At 39.5% G+C, this 22947-nt stretch overlaps 1 protein-coding gene across 1 annotated transcript in view; it reads left to right on the top strand.

Moving 5' to 3' along the window:
- HECW1 (HECT, C2 and WW domain containing E3 ubiquitin protein ligase 1) overlaps window positions 1-22947 on the top strand; it is a 129373-nt gene that overhangs the window by 30836 nt on the left and 75590 nt on the right. Inside the window, exons 3-5 of the mRNA XM_008940528.1 lie at window positions 766-841; window positions 10673-10842; window positions 22645-22787. Of these exons, the coding sequence (XP_008938776.1) occupies window positions 766-841; window positions 10673-10842; window positions 22645-22787 (389 nt within the window). The remainder of the gene's footprint in view (window positions 1-765; window positions 842-10672; window positions 10843-22644; window positions 22788-22947) is intronic.

The raw sequence follows: 22947 nt of genomic DNA, 5'->3' as shown, positions 1-22947 counted from the left end.
TCCGGCTGAACCTGCAGCCTGAGTCCCAACAGTATCTCCTCTGCCCCACTCAGGGAAATAACAGTGAAAACTGTGGATGGTGGGTTCGTACTGGTGCCCCAGGCACTGACTCAGAAGTCTTCTTGCTTCCCTGTTCTGATCATAGCCAGAAGGTAGCCTGGGTCCTAATTGGCAGGACAGGAGCCCACCAATAACCTTGCTGAACCAAAGACTGACATTAAAACCTGAACTGTGGAGTGCAAAGGATCATCTGTTGATTAATTTTTTTTTTTTTCCAGATCACTCTCAATGCTTATTGATACCATAATTCATAGCTGGTTTTAGCACAGGATATTAGTAAGATCTGGAATGTCTTTCTCACATGCATGCAATAAACTTTATGAAAAATATTTTCTATGCTAGTAATAAGAAGTTAAAAAACCAAAAGCTCTTAGAGTTGAGAGCCATATCTCCATTCTTATGTGCTACTTTTATCTCCAGTTTAATAAGCAATTCCTTTTTTTGGGTGAGGAACTGTTGTATTAACATTACAGTAGTATTTTTGTGTCATTCTGTTTTCTTAAGGAAAAGCCTCCAGAAAGGGATGACTTAGGCCACTAGTGGTTAAATTATTACCTGAATAAAAATGTTGTTTTGATTAATGGTCGTCTAACTGATTATTAAGTTGTAAAACTAAGAACCTGTAAAAAAGACTTATGAAGCAATTTATCTGTTCAAGAGTTGATGGAGACCTACTCTCTCTCACCATTATTTTTTTTACAGCAGATTTTTAAAAGCATCACCAATGAAGAATCAATCCAGGGACAAGGCAGTCGGAGACTGATAAGTTTTTCATTGTCAGGTAAGTCACTGCTGATGTGGAAGTTTTAAGCCCAGAGAGGAAGTTACTAATACCTTTCATGTACATGTGTATACAGGTGTGTTTACATATGTATATATTGATGCATGGGGTTTTTGCCTGTTGCTCCAGAAGTGATTCTGAGAAAGAATTAATACCTATGATTATTGCCACAGTCTCTTCCATCAACAGAAGTTATGTGCCGAAGTGTCTTGTTCAAGCAAGGTTGTGGGGGCTACGGTAGGTTTTCCTGTTTATGTTTAAATGTGGTGCTATTTATGTCAGTCAGAGAGAGCAAGGTCAAAGGCATGTACTTCACTTACACAGCAAAATGTGAGTTGTGGTAGTTCTCATTTCTTGGGGACCATGTTCCATAGTCTTGGTCTAGACATGAGGCAGGTCCATTTGCCATGGTGTACAAGGTGTCTGTATTGCTCACCAGTGGCTCTTAGACTTCCTGAGACTCATTACTTGGCTGCTGTCACTCCTCTAAATTTTCTGAAGAGTGTTCAGCCTCATTGCTTGGCATGTCGCTGCAGGTTTTAAAGGCTTGATACAGTTCCATGAAGCAGCTACGGACCATTTGATCTGGCTTTGGTAAAAACAATCTGTAAATCACTTCTGTAATAGAAATATCTTTGTCAAAAGAGAGAAACTGTGAACAAGGTTCTCATTTTGCAGTTTTATGTTTGCTACTTGCTTTTTATCTTTTTAAGCTCTTGGAAGACAAAGATGACAAACTTGACTTGGAAATTCTTTGAGGAAGTAATACAGAGAAAAAAAAGGGTTGCCCTAGTTCAAAATTTTTGCAAGCATAGACCTTCCTGTATGAAGTCCTGCTCTTGGATAAACATTGCATTATATGATTGGTTTGTCCCTATGATTTAGTTTAAGCTTGCCTCTAAGTTGTGTTAAAGTCAACTATGACTTCCATATCTCTTTAATATTAAGTGTGAAAGTCAGTGCTTTTCCAAACTGGGTGGCCAGTGTCGTTCCTGAGAGGTTATACATGCTACAAGGCAGGTTAGACTGATGTTAGAGAGGGCTTTTTTAACACATCTTTTGGTTTTTTTTCCCTGGATTGGACGCTGAACACCCACCCAGTCATATTAATTTGTTAAGACCATGGGTTTAGCTCAACAGAAAAAAGGAAGTAGAGGCCGGGGTTTTCTTTTTAATGTACTTAAATGATCTTACACAGAAAATCTTGCCCAGAATTAGTAACATTTTTTCATTCTCTCAGATTCTTTGGCCTTGTAGACCAGGAGATGTCAGGAGTAATAATCTGTGAGACTGCTAAATAATGTTGTCTCAGTGGGCCCTTTTATAAACTAAACTACCTAATTTACAGCTTGATTCAAAGTATGCAAAGACCATGCCTCGCAATACACTTGGGACATCTTAATCTAGTGGTTCCCAAGCAATTCATTTACATTTCTATCACATCCATATTAACAGAATCATCACAGCCAGGTATTTGGAAGGCTTTGAGTTCACAATTATTCTGTCAAAAATCTTTGGTATCAAATAGCTCAATTTGAGTCTTTCTGAAATAAACAGATTAACACATCAAAAGGATTTATTTACCTTCTTACTTAGTCAATGACAGCAATAAAATGTTGTTATGTTTCTCAAAGCAAAATTACTACTGTTCTTATATCTCTTATGGTAGCTAATAAAATGCAAATTAAACCAGGCCTTCCAGAGACATCAGAAGGAACCTTTCCACTGCACTATTATCACAGCAATAGCTTCTCTATTGTCATAAGTTCTTTCAGCTCATGTAGACTTCTCCTTTTCAATATCTGTATTTTGGTATACTGTCACCTTCAGTGTTATGACTTAAAACTTAGATTTCCAAAATATGGTTGATTTAGTTGCAATTAAAAACAAAGCAAAACAAAACAAAACAGAACCCATAAGTCCATAGTCTGACTGACCACAGTGTTAGGTGCTGCACCAACACAGAGCCATCGTGACGTAAGCAGTTTATCATCTAAAGAATGCAAGAAGATCTATGTTTTCTACTATATCAGTTTTAAAAAGAAAAAAAAAAATATTAGAATGGGAGTGAAAAATCTCCCAAGTAGGCCAAATCCCAATAAATGCTGGACAACAATAGTCCATTACAGATGACTTGTGTTGTTTGCTTTACTGCCTAGACACTCCAGTAAGACCCTATGTTAAAATCAACTACGCCAAAGCAGTTTCCTTCTAAAACTTGGTGACAAAGTGCTTTATTCTTTCTGTAGTTTTATTGAGTACATGCTTGGATAAAATCCAACTGGTTTCACTGGAAGTTTTGCCTGAGAAAAAAATTCTGGATTCAATCAAAATGTCAAAGAAAAAAGGATGAACTGATGCTTCAAGGCAAAAGGAGATCACTAGCTTCTTGAGAAGAGAGAGAGCTGAGAGTTTGCATTACATCAGTAGGAGGCTTGTTTTCTTTGGAAACTGGAAGTTGGTCCAGAGAAAGGTTAGTTCAGATGAGTAGGTTCATTAGCAACAGTGATCTCAAAAAAGATGATTTTCCATGATTAAGCTTCTTAATCAGTTATATAATGACTGTATTATTATAGCTTTCATTATTTAAAATACCAAGAGAAGTACTGTAAGGCTAATTTAACTAGATGAAATGCAGTCTGGAAGGAAAGCTCTGCAGTCACTCTGGGTTTACTTTCCAGCTTTTTGCTTGTCCGATGTTTCCAGTGAATGTCACACTTCAATTAAGGCGGCTGGAGGTGTCAGAGCCTCTTGCATGAGGTAGAGAAAGAAGAAATGTGCCAAGCTGCCCAAGACGTACCAGCACTTCATGGGAAGTTCATGGTTTAGCAGCAGTAGAACTCATTTGCTGAGAGCCCTTGAAGCCATTCTGTTGGCTCTTATATTTAGAAAGTGTTATCATGAGGTTTGCATGATCTGCCTCCTAGCTATATGTCCCATCAAATAACTTTATTCAAGTTTTTCAATATTTCACATAACTTGTTTAGTATCTCATGTATCTCATGTGTTTGCACACCTTTATTTATAAGTGTTCTTGCAGACCAAATGACCAGAAGATCTGAGTATTTCACAAACGTTTAGGCATCTATCCTCATCACAGCTCTCTGAGAAATGTTAGTTATTTTTGTGTGGCTTTCAGACCAGACATTCAGCTAATATCAGTTGTCAGTTTATGGAAGTCAGAGTATAAATCACAACTGAAAATAGTGTTAGGTCCACTAAGGGTCATTTTTCACAATGGTAGTTACCATGAAATGCTTGATCAGAATGTAAATATATAATATGCTTTATCTTCCAACCATTTTTAAAAATCCTAGTAACTGACTTTAGAACAGGAGTTCTAATCACTATATTTTCTTTGTTTAACATTGCTATAAACCTTGCTCTTTTTCTGCCCTCCCCAACTCAAGCTAACTTGCCAAGATTGTAGAATCATAGAATCATTTTGGTTGGAAAAGAACTTTAAGACCATCAAGTCCAACAATTAACCTAACAGTACCAAGCTCACCACTAAACCATGTCCTTAAACACCTCACCTACACATGTTTTAAATACCTCCAGGTATGGTGACTCCACCACCTCCCTGGGCAGCCTGTTCCTGTGCTTGACAACCCTCACAGTGAAGAAGTTTTTCCTAATATCCAGCGTAAACCTCCCCTGGCACAACTTGAGGCCATTTCCTCTTGTCCTATCACTTGTTACTTGGGAGAAGAGACTGACCCCCACCTCTTTACAAGCTCCTTTCAGGTAGTTGTAGAGGATGATTAGGTCTCCTCTCAGCCTTCTATTCTTTAGGCTGAACAAACCCAGTTCCCTCAGCCACTACTCAGAAGACTTGTTCCCCAGGCCCTTCACCAGCTTCTTTGCCCTTCTTTGGACACACTCCAGATGTATTCTTTATAAACCTCAGTTGCTAATCGGTCAACTTTTTTCTTAACTGTCAGAGCTTGTGCAAAGTTGAGGTGATTTCTACCACCTCTAGCACATTTGTACCTACAAAGTACTGCAATGCTCTAGACAAACAGTTTGAGAGGCCTCAAAAGGCTCTGAATGCAACTGCTCCATTATCCTGTGTAACACAGACCACCTTGCTCCATGGTGTGGAGCTTTGTCTGGCTTGACTTAGACGCACCTTGCAGACAGGGCTGTAGTCTGGTCTGAGGGCACCAAGAGCTGGTACTTGGCTCTACTGATTAATTGTTTGCAGTGGTAAAAACTCCCCCTTGCTGTGGTCACTGTTCCCATTAGCTGTTCAGCCACCTTCTGTGTTTTCCTTCTTGATGAAGACAGTTACAAAGGTAGCCTGTCTTTCAGCCATTTTGAATAATTTCCTTACTCCATTTAGTAAGACACCTATTTTCTTCCTGATACCTTCGCTGCCTCTTTCTTACACAACTAACAATCCCTTTCATTTTCCCTTGTAGCATTTCCAGCTAGAAAAATTATTTTCTCTTCTTTTCCACTGCTTTTAATGTTTTGCCTGAGAGCCTTATATGACAGAAATGTTTTGGCTTATCTGTTCCACTTAATAATTTCTTTTTTTTAGATCTTGTTATTTTGCTCTGTTGAATTTTTAAGACTTTCTATCACTGCACATTACTGTTTGATTTTAAAAATTCCTTAATATTTGCTTCTTGAAATTTAATGCCAACTGCAATACTTCTATGGATCTGTGCTTACTTTGCTTACCATAAATTTTAGTATCATATGCTGCTGCATGAATCAAATTTGGCATTTCCAAGCCAACATAATATTGCTGCGCTCTTTCTGTTGAAAGATTATTTCACTACTAGTAGTGGAAGTAATTTCTATTGTTTCAAAAGCACATAGCTGAGAGGCAGTACTTACCTGCCTCCTGTTGAATCTTGAGCAAGCAGAGTTTTGCTGTTCCTTCTTTGAAGCCATCGCTATGTCTTAGTTAACTCAGCTCAGTATATGAACTGCTACCCTCTGAGATAGATCCTACTTGTTCTGGTCAAGCTCTGTGAAGTGCAGTTTACAAAAGAAACACTGGCATATTACCACCCTGGAAATTACCTCACCTCATTGATAATCAGCCTGTCCTGTTGGAGGGTTTTGGGGTTTTTTTCAGTGTCAGAACCTGAGCTGACAGCTCTTTGGTAATTTACAAAGGAAAACTGAAGGGAAATGCTGGAGCTGTTCATTGACAGCCTATTTAGCAACTTTCTTGTGGTGATGGATTATGAAGATGGTTTATTGTGCCTTGATGATGAAGATGACAGTGGTTTGACTTTCTGCCATTAATGAGCAGATCATAAAATACATTTCATTTTGGTATTCCTCAGGCTAAATCACAATCTAAAAGGACTCTGGTCTTTTCATTGACCCTTTGGTCTTTATAGTGTCCTGGTAACTTTGCATTACTTCATTAGTTATGCTTTTAGTTGTGTTCTAGGCAAGTCTGGCAAAACTCAGTATGTCTTCATCTTCTCACAGGGTCATGTGGCTCATGAGGAATATGTATGAACATTTCATGGTTCTGAAAACATGAGGCTAGTATGTTAAAAAAGAAAAATGTGAATTTAGTGAGATGACCGTAGGATTTTTGGGACTTTCTCTCCCACAAGTGTCAATATAGCTAGCTGCAAGACATCTGTTGTCATCAGTTGGATGGTGCTTGGAAACATGAAGGACGTTTGGTACTTATTGTCCTCTGTTGGAAGGAATTTGCTACCTGTATTAGAATATTAATATTAGTTTCTCAAAACAAGTAGCTCCACTACTCATTAGTCTTTGACCCCTCTGCTAGTTTGTAGCCTCTGTGAAGTAAAATTTGTAGACTACTTCTACAGTCTGTGTAGTCTACTAAAAAGTTTGTAGACTGCTTCAGTGAAGTAAAATATGCACCATCAAGAGAATGGGTGGACTCAGTCATCTTGAGACAAATTTTTAAACTGCACAGACTAGCCTTGGGAGTTCCTAGGAAGGTTTTTCCACAGCTGTCAGCAAAAGCTTCTCATCTCTTGGGCAGAACAGTTTCTACCTTCTTTAACTTACTACTGATAGCTTGATGACCAGAATAAATGTAATTAATTTAGAAAACAGAATCCTCCAGATTCTGGTGCTTGCTCTGATTCTTCATACTTTTCTGCCCTACTCCTACATGGAGCGTAGGACTGGACTGGTACCTTGCTGTGTCTGCAGGGAACTGAAATGCCATCTCTGTGGTAGTTTTGCTGATTGTTACCATCAGAGAATCTCCTTGCCGAGCATGACAAGATGTGACCCACAAACCCAAATTATTCTTCTCCCCTGACCTGTTGAAAGCTTAATCACTTGTATTCAGGCAAAACCGAACGTGGTGAAACACAGCTGTGTTTGAGCTGTGTCTCTTGGAATTGGTATCTCCACCTAGTTTAGTGTTTCCAGATTGCCACAAAACAGAACCTCCATCACTGACCAGTCATCAGGGCCCTAGAGTCTGTGGTGCTCCACGGAAAATGATTTGCAGAATGATCCTTTAAAAGGCAAACAGGGAGGTCTGTGTCCCACCTTGGGGACAGATGCTCCATGCCTGCAAGCAACCTAGAGCCTCCACGGAAAATGATTTGCAGAATGATCCTTTAAAAGGCAAACAGGGAGGTCTGTGTCCCACCTTAGCTCCATGCCTGCAAGCGACCTAGAGCAAAGCTTTCTCAGATCTCATCCATACACCCAGGGATCAGCATATATGGAAGCAAAGCCCTGAAATCTGAACAAACTAATAGTTCACGTGGGGGCAGCAGTTAGTATAAGCCATTTTTCTATGATGAAGTGAGCCTAGCAGGATTAGGGTACGTACACTTACAGCTACTGAAAATCTGCAGCAGTGAAAGGGGCTGTGTTTGCTGTGTCTCCACCTGGATTCCTTTCTTCTGTCATTTTTCATGAGAGATGGCCTGACATTATTGAAGTGTTAAATGTATATAACCTCGTTGTTGCTGAAGTGTGGAAAACTGATATATGGTGTATTAATAAAACTTTTTTTTTTAAGGAGGCTGGATGAAAATATACCTTTGCAAAGCACAGATGATTTATCCTGGTAGCATTTCGTTGTATACTTCCAAGAAATATACTGTAAAACTATAGTGTACAGCAAGGCACATCCAAGCCTTCAGAAATTCACTGGTTTCACCAAAGATTTAAATTCAGTTAAGCTCAAGCTATTGCTGAAGTTCAATACCTTCAGAACCTTTTTCTGAAGACAACACAGATAAGAGAGAAATATTTTCATTTAGGGAAGCAGAATAACTGAGATTTTTTCTGTTGGGGTGTTACACAGCAATGCTAAGAGAGTACTTGAGCCTTTGGTTACGTCAGGTAACAGCGTCTGTATGTTCCACTTGGAATTAATGGACTTCTTCATGTCTGCAGATGCCCCTGTAGCTTTATTCAGAGCTTTTGAATTTTTGATGCTCTGTTTTTCACACTTCTGAGAATATGTGGTGAGATATGTAAGTATAACTCGGATGATTTTCCTTGAGAAAGCTATTTCTGCTGCCCCTATGCACGCTTTGTACATTAAAATTTGAAGGTTCTAACTGACATTTTTACACAATTTGTTGTATTATGCAGTTTAAGCAAAAAAATGAAATAAAATTTCCTGTTGTATGCTTAGCTAAACTATTTTTTCTCATCCAAATAATAAAATTAGACTACTAACTAAGGTTAGGAGTACCTTCACCTTCATGGCTATGCTCAATTCCCAGAACTGGAGAGAAGCTGGTAGGTCATTGTAATACGTATGCTCTTTATGATACATAATATATAAGTATACATAATTGAGAGCTACTTATTTTCTTTTCTGTCTATCAATAGACCATTTCTTTGCACAGTGGTACCCAAAGGTAGTGAGCTCTCTCTTTGAAGAAAAAAAAACAGAAACATATACAGCAATAAATATTTCAGTTTCAGAATCTTTGGAGGAAACATCAGAGAGGAAGAAAATAAGGTCCCGGAGGTCTTCCTTCCCTCTTACATGTTTGCAGCCTGACACTATTACACTGCTGGGCCTTGTCATTCATAGTGCTTTTGCAATCTTGGTTTCTATTTCTGGAATGTGTTTCTAACAGTACAACTTCCAAAGCAAAAGAGTTTGCCATATAGGATTTCAGCAGGCTGATAGATGAGATACGTGCTGGTTACATAGAGATTGTACACTCAGAAAAAAAAATTCAGTGTTACCAAGTTGAACCAGGTAATTTTCTTTGTGTATTAGCATTGCTAGGACTGTGGCAGTACATACTGTCAGAAAAGCATTTTCAATAAGCTATTAGTATTGATATCCTTTGGTTTTTGTTAATTGTTAAAGAATATCACAAGAAGGAGGTACTTAAAATACTGTCTGTTTCAGTACCATCTGTCCAACAGCTTTTGAGTATCTGCAGAATTAATTGTGTGCTGGAATGCATGATTAAAACCAAACACACACACACAAAAAAAAAAAGAACCAGTTCTTTTTAACTGGCTCATTTTGTTGTGTTGGCTATTACTGTATGTTAAGGAAGCAAAATACCACTGGGTGAGTCCTATTTCTGTTCTTGTTTTCTGGAAAAAATGCTGATGTTGGTGTGAAACGTGTATGATTTTCAGATTCATCCAAAAACATTTGCCTGGAGGGTTTTACATGGTCTTCCATGTATTCTGCCACAATAATTAGGATTTTAATCAGAACAGAATTAAAAGACTGTGAAAATCGTTTTCAGAACCTGCCGAACAGAAAAAACATGTGCTTAAAGCAAATGTTTAGATATACATCTAAGCAGTTTTGGAAACTATCCTGACTAATACTTTGGATCTCTTCAAAACAGCAAGATAAAGTAAGCAGAATGCAGTTCACTCCTTATACCCTATGTGAAATAAAGCTTTAAACAGAGGAGGAGAATCTTGTTGCAAAGAATGATGGAAAACAAGTTAGGTACTGAACTTGCTAATAGGAATAAGTGCTTGTATTAAAAAAAAAAAAAACAACCAAACAACAACAACAAAAAAAAGCAACCAAACAAACCAAACCAAACAAACAAACAAAAAAAAAAAAAAAAAAGAAAAAAAACCACAACACCTTAGAAATGCATCTGGAAAAAGAGAGAGGCAGAGGCTCTTGTTTGTAGCTGTTGAGCCCAAATTAACAATATACCAGTAGATTGGTTTGCATTTAATTGGATTCACAAGACAAATACTAAAGGACTTTGTGTCTTTCTTCACAACATTATGAGTAAATTTTGAAATAAGTGCCCGAGGATTTTTTTGTCTGCACAACTTATATTACACTCCCTGGGAGTTCTGCAGCTTGAAAGCCCTGCTTGAAGTTTGGATATCGTATACAAGAGTTTTCCTAAGTTACTACAAGTAAAGTTAACCCACACAGGGAACAAAACATTTTAGAATGGAAAAAATGTAAAATCACTTCTCATGTAGAAAAAGTGGTCCAAAAGTTAAGATTTGTAGAAAGATAAAATGGTTACCTGGAAGAAGTGACATACATTGGATACCAAATGCTGTGTCTATGGGGTTAAATGAATGGGTCTCTTTTTTCAGAGTAGTCCTGCCTCTATCAGGTCAATTTAAGTTGCATAAATACTGATTTAGAATCCAGATAATTTTGCACAATCTCGTTGTAAAATTTGCAATTTCATCATATAATCATTTGCAAATCCTAAATCACAAGACCATTACAATTTGGTTTTACATTACCTCACAAAAACATAGTGAGGTATTTCATATCCCTGCCATATTATTTGAATTCCTTACCAGTTTCCCATATACTTTTCTTAGCATCCCAGATAGCTACCTCAAATGTGAAAAATAATCAGTTTTTTTACCTTCCTTCAGATTTCCAGGCTTTTGGTCTGAAGAAAGGAATGTTCTTCAATCCAGATCCTTATCTGAAGATTTCCATCCAGCCTGGAAAACACAGCATCTTCCCAGCACTTCCTCATCATGGACAGGAGAAGAGATCTAAGATCATGTGTAATACTGTTAACCCAATCTGGCAAGGAGAGGTAAGCAGTTGGAGTGTTGAGCTGAGACTTTGCTTAAAACATGGAAATGACTGTAGCAGTATCTCTCTTCTTTTTCTTCATCATCTTCTTTTTTTTTTTCTTTTTTTTTTTTTTTTAAATTTCTTTCTGGGCTAAATGGTTGTTGACCTAACTGTGCTTGATATATATCATGACTTCTTGTCTTAATGCAAAAGGCTTAATTAGCTACAAAGATAAATGATACATTAAAACTTTCAGTATGGGTTGTAGTTTGCGGATGTAATTTATGAAGTTGTTAATTATTGAAGGCAGGCATAAAACAGAATTGAAAAATAAACTTGGATAGTGTGAAAAGCTGCTGCTAGGTTGTCATAGTGTTCTTACACAGAGGGGAGACATTATGTAAAGTGGAACAAGTGTGGCATGCAAATAAAAAGAATCTATGTGATTGAAAAGTATCAGTGGCAATATAAATTAAAGGCAGGTTTGGCACATTTGCCCATCACCTTGAAGAAATACTCTCTAGTCTGCTGCATCTTGTTGGAATGGCTTAGTAGGTATTAATGAGATCTGAGAGTTCAATTGCTGCCTGCTGTTTTTAAATTACATGCAAAATGACAACAGGCAGCAAAGAATATGGAATCTCTTTGGAATTAAAGGAGCCTGACATAATGGGTGTGATTTACTGGCATTCTCTGTCATACCAATACCTCTGCTGCAGGAAAGAGTAAAAGTAAATAAATAGGCTGAATAGATCTGTTCAAATTAAAATGCAAATGTTCAAGTAGTTTAGGGATAATTAGGTCAAAGTGTGTAGGCATGAAAGTGTGAGTAGGGGAAAAAGACAGCAGAAATGTCATGGAATACTCACACCTGGAGGAAAATGGTCAAGAAACTAGGTACCACATCACACTATGTGACAGGTAAGCCTACGTGGCTGAAGTTATATGTCAGAGGTGAGGGGGGGACAACCTCAAAACCAGTCTGAGAAAAACACCTTCTAAAAGGACTTAATAATTAAGTGGAAGTCCCTGTCATGAGGCATCCACCAAGACGTGACTTCTCTGTGGCTCCCGGAATCAGATATACCTGGTTGAGGGGTGCCAGGTCAAGCTGAGGAGCTGGCACTGACATGGAGGGCAGGGGAGTTGGCAGAGATCTTGCAGTCAAGTGTGTGAGACACAGCAGGGAGGGGACGCTTGCTGGTGATGTGCCACACTCAGTATGTGTGACTCTGGGAGCTGGCAGCAAGTGTGGTTGCCAGGAGCTGACACTCAGAGGAGGACACAGCATATGAATGTGGTCCCACCATTCTGAGTTAACTGCTGAGGAGGCACACAGGCTGTCTGTCCTTAGGGGATGTCACAGCTGTGCTGGTGGAGGCTAAAATAGGCTTTTTAGAAGCACTTGGCACTGGTCAGAAGTCTTCTCTCAACAAAGACAACCCCTACCCAACGTAACTTGTTCTCCTTTCAAGGTCCTTTTGCACTGCTGGAGGATATAATAACCAAAGAGTAAGAATGTGACCCTGATAAAATACCAAGGGTGTCTTCTCCTCAGGCCGTGCGGGATGGCTGAATTTGTGGGCTGACATTTCTTTTCCAGTGGAATTTGGCAGCAAACAAAGGAGAAACAATGAAATGGCCTAATTATGGACATCAGAAAGCAAAAGAGCACAGCTGGCTTCCAGCTTCTCTGTCCAGCCCCCTGCTCTTCCTGCTCGCGTGCGAGCACGCTGCTTCTCCCTGCCTGCTGTCAGCCTGTGCTGGCAAAGGAGTCTGAAACAGCAGAGCTGTCACTCAGCGTGTTCTCCTCCTGCATTCTCTGCAGCTGATATCGAGATGTTTAACTGCAGGCATTTCTCATGCAGTCTGTGCACGTCAGCCAGTCTGAAGACTTTGTTTTGTTACCAAAAACCTACGCTGGTTTCTATTGCACAGAAGACCTTAGGCTTGATTTTCTTCAACTTTGTCCTTTTATGGGACAAGGGGAGAAGGAAGACTGCAAACTGTTGCTGAATTGTGGTGGTAGCTGTTCTTCTCTTCACCCTTTTCTCTGATACATGTGAATGTATGAAATGGAAAATGTTGAGGAATCATAAGCATTTTATTAAACAAATCAGCCACTAGTGTTTTTTAAAAAAAAAAAATTCAGCAATATGTTATTTCAGAAGGCTGATTCTTTCCTATGGTGCTGTCACTACATGTCAACAGAAGCCAGATGTTTGTTGGGTTGGTTTTTTTTATTTGTTTGTTTGTTTTTTAACTTGAATGACATATCTGATTTGCTTTGGCTGCTGGAGTTGAAAAAATCTGGAACACAGAAACAAAACTATAGAACTAGCTGCAAACTTGGATCTTTATATTCTTGCTTCCCCTTGAGCAAATTGAGAAGTGAAAGAATTGGCTTAGTTTTGGAGGGCCTTCAGCACCGAAGTAAAGCCCAACAGACTGGGAGATAAGTCATTTACTTACATTAATTCTTTCTTGTATTTCCCCTTGTACACTTACCAGGTTGTTCTATTTGCATAGTAACTACCTGCATTATAGGAACACTCTGGGAGCACCATACCTCAGGCAATTTTTCATCTGTCTCATGTAATATTGATGATCATCATCTTCATTTCACTCAGCACAAATTATCATGACTTAAAGCTATTCTTCCGTTTCTCTATTTTGCAATACTTTGTACAAGAGGGCATAAGGGAATGGAAATTTCTTACTAATCCAGAGGTAGCATGTGACACTTGCAGCAGGGCTGTGCATGAGATGAAAGAGCCCTCACACTGAGAATTGTTCACTGAGACAGGTTAAAGCCCAGGTGGTATCTTCTGCTCGTGAGAAGCATCATTTTGTTCTATTTCTATATGTTTTCATGTGCTCACAGAAACATAAGATCAGATTCTGCTCAGCCAAAGCACTTATTATTGCTGTGTATAACTATGACAAGTGGTGAGTGCCTCAGGAGAGATCCACACTAGCTATTGATGGTGCCCAGGCCTCTAAAGGGTCAATGAGGAGAAGCAGGCAGCTGCAGAAAATAAAAATCATAGCAAGTGTCTTCAGACAGAGATTTTGTTGCTGAATCCAAGCTAGTGGTCCTGCTTGTTTTCTTACTCCTGGCTCTACTTTCAAACTGGTTCGTTCTTCTGCAACATCTGTACTGTTAAGTGAGGTGAGTTCCTGGAAACCACATGCCACTGGAGAGCTTGACTCTGAACCCCTAGGTTAAGCAGACATTGCTTTGGCCATTGATGCAGTTGCAGGGAGAGTAGTGTGTGAGTTGTCCTAGCATGCTGGTTTGAGGTAAAGTGCAAAGCAAATCTGAGAAGGAAGTGCCCACGTCACAAATCTTCATCCAGTAGAATTGAGAAAGATGAATGTTGATTATATCTCTTCTGATACTGATATTAGAAAAATAATTATACTATTCCCATTTTTTTTTCTATTCAGACAATATGTCTGCTGTGACATTCCTTGTAAGAAGCTCCTTTAAGAAGATGTAATTTGCCAGCAAGCAGTAAAGTGATAGATGGTTCAGACAAGCAATAGAGATCATTTAGGATCATGAGCAACAAAGCAACGTGGTGTAAAAAGTAGTTCACATACCTCCAACTGGTTATGAAATTCTCTTGATGGTTTTGCAGAAAAAGATACTTCAAGCCTCTGGACTTTCCCTTAGACATATTTATGGTATTTCTTTCATAGCTGTGACAGTTTGAGCTAACTGCTTCTTCAGTTTTTGGTCATTTACTAGTGAGTGGCTAGAGAGCCTCGAGGAACGGCCAGTGAGATGACTATAAAAACTGACTGTTGCAACCATCCAGCATTTTTAAGGTAGTAGGAATTGTCATCTGTTAAATGGCTCATTGACTTTCAACTCTAATAACTCTAGCTCTGGAAGAGCAGATTGCCATAATGGGGGAGCCCAGCACAGGATAAAAATGGTCTCAACTGCCTGCAGCTTCACTGTTTGTTTCTGTGCCTCAGCCTTTACAAACATTGCTGAACTATAGCTGGGGCCCAAAACAGGCGTTTGGGTGGCTGCTTTATCTCTCTGAAGACAGCTGCTTTTCACTGGTGAATTAATTGATGTGTTCAGTACTCTGTTGCAAGAGCACTTAACAAATAGTGGTTAATGTGTCAGAGCTGATAAAGAGTGTTACAGCGTTTTCCCGTGTGTAACTTGTACACTCTGCACCTCAGATAACCCACAACCTTTCAGAAATCCTGCACTGGAATAAATTCCCGTGTAACCCGTCTCTTCAGATCACCTCTCTGCTTCTCTTGGGGGGTTGTGTTGGCTGCTATGATGGGTGCTACCTGACATAGCACAAATCAAGCAGTGGATACTTGATCAAAGGTGAATTTTCCCAGAACAAAGTTAAACCATTAAAGATGCTTTAACATCATTGAATCAACAGTATGAATTTAAAGTAAAGCAGGTAATATTTGATCTCATTTTGATCTAATATTTAGAGCACTAGATGCTGGCAGTCCTACCATGGCCTCACAGACTCATAGTGTGATTTCCCCAGAAGTCCAAAATTTAAAAAGCAACAGGAACGTCACACTGATTGGGCTACTTCTTCATTGTTTAACTTGGATAACCCTTTTCACCCCCTCTACTAGCAAATAAAAAAGAATCTGCTGCAGAAACTTGGAGGCCTTTCTACCTAAGTGTAGATCCAATATGATGGCAGTGAAATCCAGATCCTGAATTCAGTGTGAGTTTTGCCAAAGGTGTCACTGAGAGTGAGTGAAGCCTTGTGGGTGGTAGCTTCACTGTGTAACATTTCTGCACACATGGCCAGGTAAAGTGTAAATCGTAGTTTGACTGCACATAAAAGCTGTGATTTACAGCTGCTTTTGGGAGTGATTGAAGTGTGAAAGCCCCAGACAACTTCAGTTTCTTCAGGAATGGGTTATGGTGTGGAGAAATTGTCTATATTTTTTTAAAAAAATGTTCTTTTTCTAGCAACACATTTTACTTCTAACTTCTGCATGTAGAAGGCTGCCAGTCTTGCTAATCTGTTACATTTTCAGTCTATGCTAATAAATTTGTGGACAATATGTGAGAGATGGAAAAACCTTGACTCTTTAAGCAGTGTTTGCACTCGATTTATCCAGAAGCTCTTTTAAATTTCTCATATCTTAGAGCTGAAATGTGCCATCAATGAAGTCAAAGACATTTTGCAAAACTATCTAAGCCATCAGAGAGAATTCATGATGAGCCTATTAACTAGTAACTCTGAATGTTGTGGAATACATGAAGTAGACAGGAAGGACTATTTTTGTTCCTTGTTTCCAGTATAGAGAGGCAGTGAATCTGAAGGAGAAATCCAGGATGCCAGTTTGCTGCAGGGCCTATCCAACACTGAAGGAGTTCAGTAGAAAGGATTGAATCAAGCTTTAGAACAGCACCACACATTTATGCACACCTCTTTTACTCCAGGAACAAAACCCACAGCATTGTGCCATGCCAGGATAAGGTACAACATTGGATCTGGCACCCCACAGTCACTGCTGAATTCCAAGACTGTCTCCAAGAGAGACTCTGCAGTATTTTGTATTGTCATTGAGGAGTACCATGGTTAGTTTAAGAAAATGGAATTCCCCATGAGCTTATCCAGTCGTTCCTGTGAGTAATGCTGTGTGGAGCAGCAGTGATATGCTGAATGGGGAACAGGATAATACACAGGGAGAGTGGTGAGTGCATTAAGAGTGTAATTGTTTCACTGGAGTATTTGAAACGAAAAACCCACTAATGAAATAATCAGCTGAAAGACTAGATTTGTCTTCTTCCATCACATGTAATTTACAACCTTTTAAGGTTTACTTCTGCTTGTATCATCCCTGTGTCGTGATGGATATCACAAATAAATTTTCTTTTTAAATTCTCTTGCTTATTCAACTCCAGATCAAAAGCCTAATTCTTCCTGTCACCAATGTATTAATTTATCTACTTTTCGCCAGTTATTATACTGACTTTTTTAAAATGTCTTGACTTGCACTTAACTTGTCTAATTGATGCTAATGGACATGCCCTGTTCAACAGCTTCCTCAATAGTGTTATTGAGACCTGATCACTGTGATCTATCCATCTGCTGATGATACACTGCTTAGCCCAGGAAGACTTAATCTGCTGAGGCGGTTCTTTCCGTGATGTCACTTTTGCTCGTCCCTGTCCCTTCCTTCTCTATATTTCTATGGAAATAATTAATTATGACATGCTGATTTTTGATGCCTGAGGAAATATCAAATAAAGCTTTTCCTTTGGCTGTTGCATTTTGATGCCATGCCTGGAACAGACTCTTCAGTGTCTAATAAGATATTGGATAATGCTGCAGCTTTCCTTTTAGTGAGGAGTTAATAGGGCCTCTCTCTCCTGTCCTACGGCCTCTTTTCATTAAACATGTAGGAACAAAGCAATCACTGGATCTCCTGCCATTATAACAAGTGGAACAGGCATTGAAAAATAACTAAAGTGGGGTAAAACAGTGGGGTAAAATTAGGCTTTTCTTCTAGAGCAAGTCTATCTCCTTCTAAAAACACACTAAAAAGGAAATAATTTAAGAAGCTGCTGGGTAAAAGAATACAAATACTAACTTGCTCTATAAATTGTGTTTCTTAATGATTCAATGGGTCCATCTACAATAGTATTTTTGTGCCATTCAAGAGAGCAGTTTCGAAGCAAATTTCCTCACTAAAGACACCACTTGGCCATCTTCAAGTGCATGAACAGAATTAGTCTCAATGGAAAGTAAGCCAAGAGATGTGCTTCAGGAGTGCACCTAACGCTTCTCAGACCATAATGGGACTTTGGTCCAGGGCACCAGCCTGTGCTTGCTTCATGGTAAAACCCCCACAGCATGTCTGGATGTGGTAATTTGGAGCTGCTCTGCTTCCCAGATCCACTCACATAGTACCACATGTCTTTCTAGTATAGACATGGCCAATGTATCCCAGGGATCAGGAAATGTCAGCTTCTTCAAGGTCTCCTTACCACTGCCCATGATATATGCTATTTTCCCCCAGTATACTAATCCTTGTGTTCAAACATTGTGCTCATAACTTCCTTTTAGGAATATACCTGAAGATAACCATTTCTTCTAACAGTCCTAATACATTTCTAGAGGAAATTAAAAAGGTCTTGCCCTCTGGAGCTCAGCACTTGGAGCTTCCCTGTGCTCTCTTCCAAAGCCCCTAACTCTGGGGGTTTTCCAGTCTGGGATTCTTCCAGACCAGACACAGGAGCAGCTCATTGACCACCATGTCCTTCCAGTAGTAGTCCTCACTGTGAGGGTGTCCATGATCTCCACTTACCTACATCTAACCCATAAAGAGGAGCCCACTCATCCCTAGATGGTAAGGATTAGACAAGGGGACAGCTGGTACACTACATGGACAAAACGAGGTCTGAGACCATTTCTCAGGCCAGGCACCCTGTGAGAAACAGGTTGCTCATAACTGTAATTTCTTGGCATTTTGTTGAGGCAGTCTGGCAGTTCCTCTGTGGAGTGTGCTGTGTCATGTATCATCTCAAGTTCTAAGAGTCGTTTTGTACGAAGCAGTCGTCGATGTGGTATGCAGGGTAATGCACCGTGACTAATGCAACGCTGTAGGCAATTAGTGGTTTGGGCTAATCAAAGAACAGAGATGTAACTTCTTGTTTGTTACCCATTCATTCACCAACTGCTGTACATCAACTATAAATTTTGGGTCTATTGACACCTTGTAGGAGTTTCTTTTCCCCAGTGTTTTATATTATGAATATATATGAATTTTGGTTGTGGAGAAAGTAAAAACATCATGTTCTATTGCAACACCTACAGTTATTATGGGTTGTTCTACCCAGGTGTCCTCTTTCTTGCTGTTATCCAAATAAATACAAAGTTGGTCATTAGACAAAGTTTCTTCCTTAGGCGGGGCTTTAGCCTTGAAGCTATAGCTGTTTTGGTAGATGAGTTTGTACCTCTGTTGAAATCCAGTACTTTATTTGAAAGTTTTTTTAATTAAAGTACAAAGAAAACCTCAGACAAAGTCACAAACCACATCCATGTAGCTGTTGTCAAGATTGGTGGACCTCTGGACAGCTGGAGAGGCTAAACCATTTGAAAAAGATAAATCAGGGCATCAGAATTTAAAAAACACCAGAAACTGTATTTTCACTTTGTTCTTTGACTGTGAAAAAAGCCCACTTATGTAAACTTCAGGACACCCTTCTAGCAGTCTCAGTGTAAACTTTAGTCTCTTTGGATTCCAGCAGGTTCCATGAAGTTCTTGACTGGTCTTGCAGAGTATATATAACATACAAGAATCTGGCTTCAAGGAATGACAATCAGAAAAATCAAAAGTCTTTCTACATTAATATATTTGGGCTCATTGTACTGAAGTTTTTGTCTTCTTATTTTTCTCTCCAACCATGATATTATACTTCTTTTTAATATGAAATCTTAATGTCTTGAGTTAATTCTGTAACACTAAGAGTTGTGGTAATAAGTTCCAAATAATGGAAGAGTTACAGTAAAAACTGTAATAGTAACATCAAAAAATGGCAGCAGACTTATTCTTAAAAATGCAGCACTTTTGGTTACTGGTGCTGGTGTTTGTGGGGATGTGGAAGAAGCCACATCAAACATTCCAGATTCTGAAGTGAATTTTTATATCTATTGTGATCTTGTAGCCTCTTTTTCTCTGCCCTCCTTGGGATGAATTAGTAATCATAACATTGCTGAATGTGAATGCAAGGGTACTGCAGAATTCATCAACAATGCCTTTTTTTTTTTTTCCTTCTTTTTTTCCCATTTTTCCTTCCTTTTTTCTTCCTTTTTTCTTCCTTTTTTCTTCCTTTTTTTCTTCCTTTTTTTCTTCCTTTTTTTCTTCCTTTTTCCTTTTTTTTTCTTAACCTAGCCATGAAGCTCTCACTGACCTTTTCCACAAACTGCTCTTTGCTGTGTGACAATTGGCAAATATTAGGCAAGAAAAGGATGTAATTTTTACCAGCAGTAATATATTACTACTCTGTTATGTTAGGCATATTGGAGAAGACCATGAAACACAGAGTCCTTTGTTTTCCAGATAGATAAGATAGTAAAGGTCAAAGCTTTGAACAGTGTAAGTGCAGCTGATGCTTTATGGCTAAGGCACTTGCTGGAAAAGAAGGTGAAAACAAGAATTTCTTTGGGCTTTTCAGTGTGGATGGCTGAGCCTGAGGCACCCACAAGCAGGGATTGCCTTAGAAAGATCTTACCCATTAAGGATTAAACTAGGTGAGAACAACAGCAGAGCAAGTGCTTAGATAAGGGAAATCTGAATTATGTACAATTATTGCTATTTCACAAGCTGTCTCTAAACCCATTTCACTGAGTTCACTTTTGATCTCAAACTGCAGTTGTTTCCAAATGACAAAATCTTTGTGCTCTGCCACAGGACACTTCTGGTCTTAAAGGCCTAATTGTGTTTCCAAGCTGCTGCTGTTCTTATGCTTCAGAACATTTTCCCAGAAGCAGCATTTGGGAACTGTCCTCATGGACCAGGAGCTGGTCCCAGGGCAGTCTCATGTATCCCCAAACGCAACATGGTTGGCAGGTGATGAAGTCAGAACACAGTTTCATTTTACAAACAATGTGGAATGTCCCAGTGGTTGTGTGTCTGAGGGGCACAGCTGTTGAAGGAGAAAAGGACCTTTCCCTTGGCTGATTCCAGCACTCCTTGCTCCATGAATCCTTACTCTCTTCTCAGATGCTGATAATTACTCTGGAGAATGTCCATGTGCAAGGAAGGAACTATCAGGCTTGATTCCACCTGATACTATGAAAACAAATGTCTGTGCAGATTCTGATTTGCTTCAGAGTTGTACCACAAGACATAATATTAGTGACACAGGAAGGTGCAAATGATTAACTGATAGTTTATTTTCCACTTATGAACAGTTCATTCTTTACCTGTGTGTGTGCATGCTCTACCCCAGAGACTTTTTTACAATATCAACAGCATAATAATGGAGAACTCATTAAATGGCAAATTGCTGTATGCTACAATAACTCATTTAGTAAGAAGTTAATTCTTCTCTTCTGTTTTCCTTCTAATTGTCGTGAAGTGGCAGTTACCCAAGGTTTTTAGCAGGTGAAACAGTAATGGTAATGCAACTTATTTTTATAAGGCAACTTTTAATATACATGGGGCATTAATGTTCTCCCCTTTGAGTTTATCTTCTTCGGAACCTGTTGCAAAGTTGTAGAAGAAAATGAGAAGAACATAACACTTCCACTGTTATTTGAATTGTGTTTCTCTGATTCTTTGCATTTTTGCAGGACCTGGTTAACCACATATCCAACTCATATTGGTTTCACTTGAAGCTGTTTGAACTAAGCATTTCTGAAAATTAGATCATGATTGAATAGAGCAAGCAATTTAGGGCTTAACTCCAGGCCTAGATAACCCAGAGCATGAAGCTGTTGTGAAGATTGGTTTTGGCAGCAGGAAAGCTAGAAAATCCTTTCATCCATCTCAATATTCACTTACTACAGAAGTTGTCTTCCTGTTCAATACTGACCTTTCAGTTAGGTGAACAGCAGTCTTACAGTTTTCCTACTACTGCTTTTTTCGATCGATGATATTCTACTTGTAGCAGATCTGTTTGGGAAAATGATTCAGTAACCTGTCTCACTGGCTCCAAGTCTGTACTGAATTTAGCCAGTCTAGGAGCAAGCAAGGCCAAGTTATCTAATATATTTACTTTTCACCATTATTCCCAAATAGGAATTGCTTTCCCTGTGGGGAGATCTGACATCTCCAGGTACCCTAATGGTCACATGCTTGGAAGCTTTATACATAGACTTCCTTGCTCCTGCAACCTAAAACACCACCTTGCTTGTTCCTACCTCAGGTTTGTGTGCACACAGTCTCTAAAACCTTACTGAAACATTACTTTCAAACAAAGTAGATGTTTTCAAAACTAGATGGGCTGAGATGATGGCCACAGGCTTCTAGGCACTTGGTGACAATGACAGGTGTAGATGATGCCATTCCTGTCTTCCCCAGTATCTTTGTTCCAGTAGCCTGTGCCATGTCTTACCTTCTGGTTTAGCTCTTTGTGAGACTATGCTGTGAACCAGGTCAGGAGATCAGTCCAGACAAACAGGATTTTCAGAGTTTTTCCTTTTTGAGTTGGGGCATGGATGAGCAAGAGAGGGAGAGGGAGACATTTCAAGACATGTCTGAAAACTGTGATTTTGTGTCCTTCACCTCACTAGATCCCCACGTCTCAGTTACTAGAGGTGCACCTCACAGATGAAGAACCACAAGTAGCCAGTCAAATGAAAGACAGACGAAGTTCACGGGGAGGGAAATGCTGACTAAACATCTCTTCAGGCTGCCAGTTCAGTTGTACATGCATGCAACTCTTTAAAGTTTTTAGAACTTGTGTGGGGAAGAAAAGGGAAAAAAAACCCAAACATAATCTGTGCAATGACTTTAGGTCAATAATGTTTGCTAGGGCAGAGTTCATTACATTTCTGTAGATGGTCCTTACCACTGGCAAGCCTTGCGTAGAGTGTCTGGATGCTACCATGACATGAATAAATGAAATTTGTGCATCCTCCAAGCCTGATTCTGCAGCATTACAGGGTCCCTATGGGATGCTTTCACCTGCCTGCTTTGTGGCCAAACTCTTTTTATGATGCAGGCCTGTGCCTTGGGGTCCAAGGACTGTTCCTGTCCTCTGAAAAGCCAGAGACTTACACATGTCAATAAGCCACTAGGGATTGTGTGTTATGTCCCAGCCACCAGCTTCATGTTGTGTGCTTTTCCTCTGTTGCAGCAATTCAGCTTTGTCTCCCTGCCCACGGACGTCCTGGAAATAGAAGTGAAAGACAAGTTTGCAAAGAGCCGACCAATCATCAAGCGCTTCCTGGGAAAACTCTCCATGCCGGTTCAGCGCCTCTTGGAAAGACATGCCATAGGGTAAATGGGCTGCTCCTGCCTCCTCCCGCTGCCCTGCCAGCCTCTTGATGGTTTGAAGACCCTGGTGACAGATCATTATAGTGATATAATGGTGTTGAGGGGGAGTTATTAAACTGACAGTTCTCTGATGAACGATGTTGGTCTTAACTAGAATTTATAG

This window comes from Merops nubicus, unplaced genomic scaffold (assembly GCF_000691845.1).
Source record: "Merops nubicus isolate BGI_N331 unplaced genomic scaffold, ASM69184v1 scaffold18785, whole genome shotgun sequence".
In the NCBI taxonomy this organism is placed as follows: Eukaryota; Metazoa; Chordata; class Aves; order Coraciiformes; family Meropidae; genus Merops; species Merops nubicus.
The sequence above is the reverse complement of the archived record's forward strand: the minus strand, read 5'-3'. Positions and strand labels throughout refer to the sequence as shown.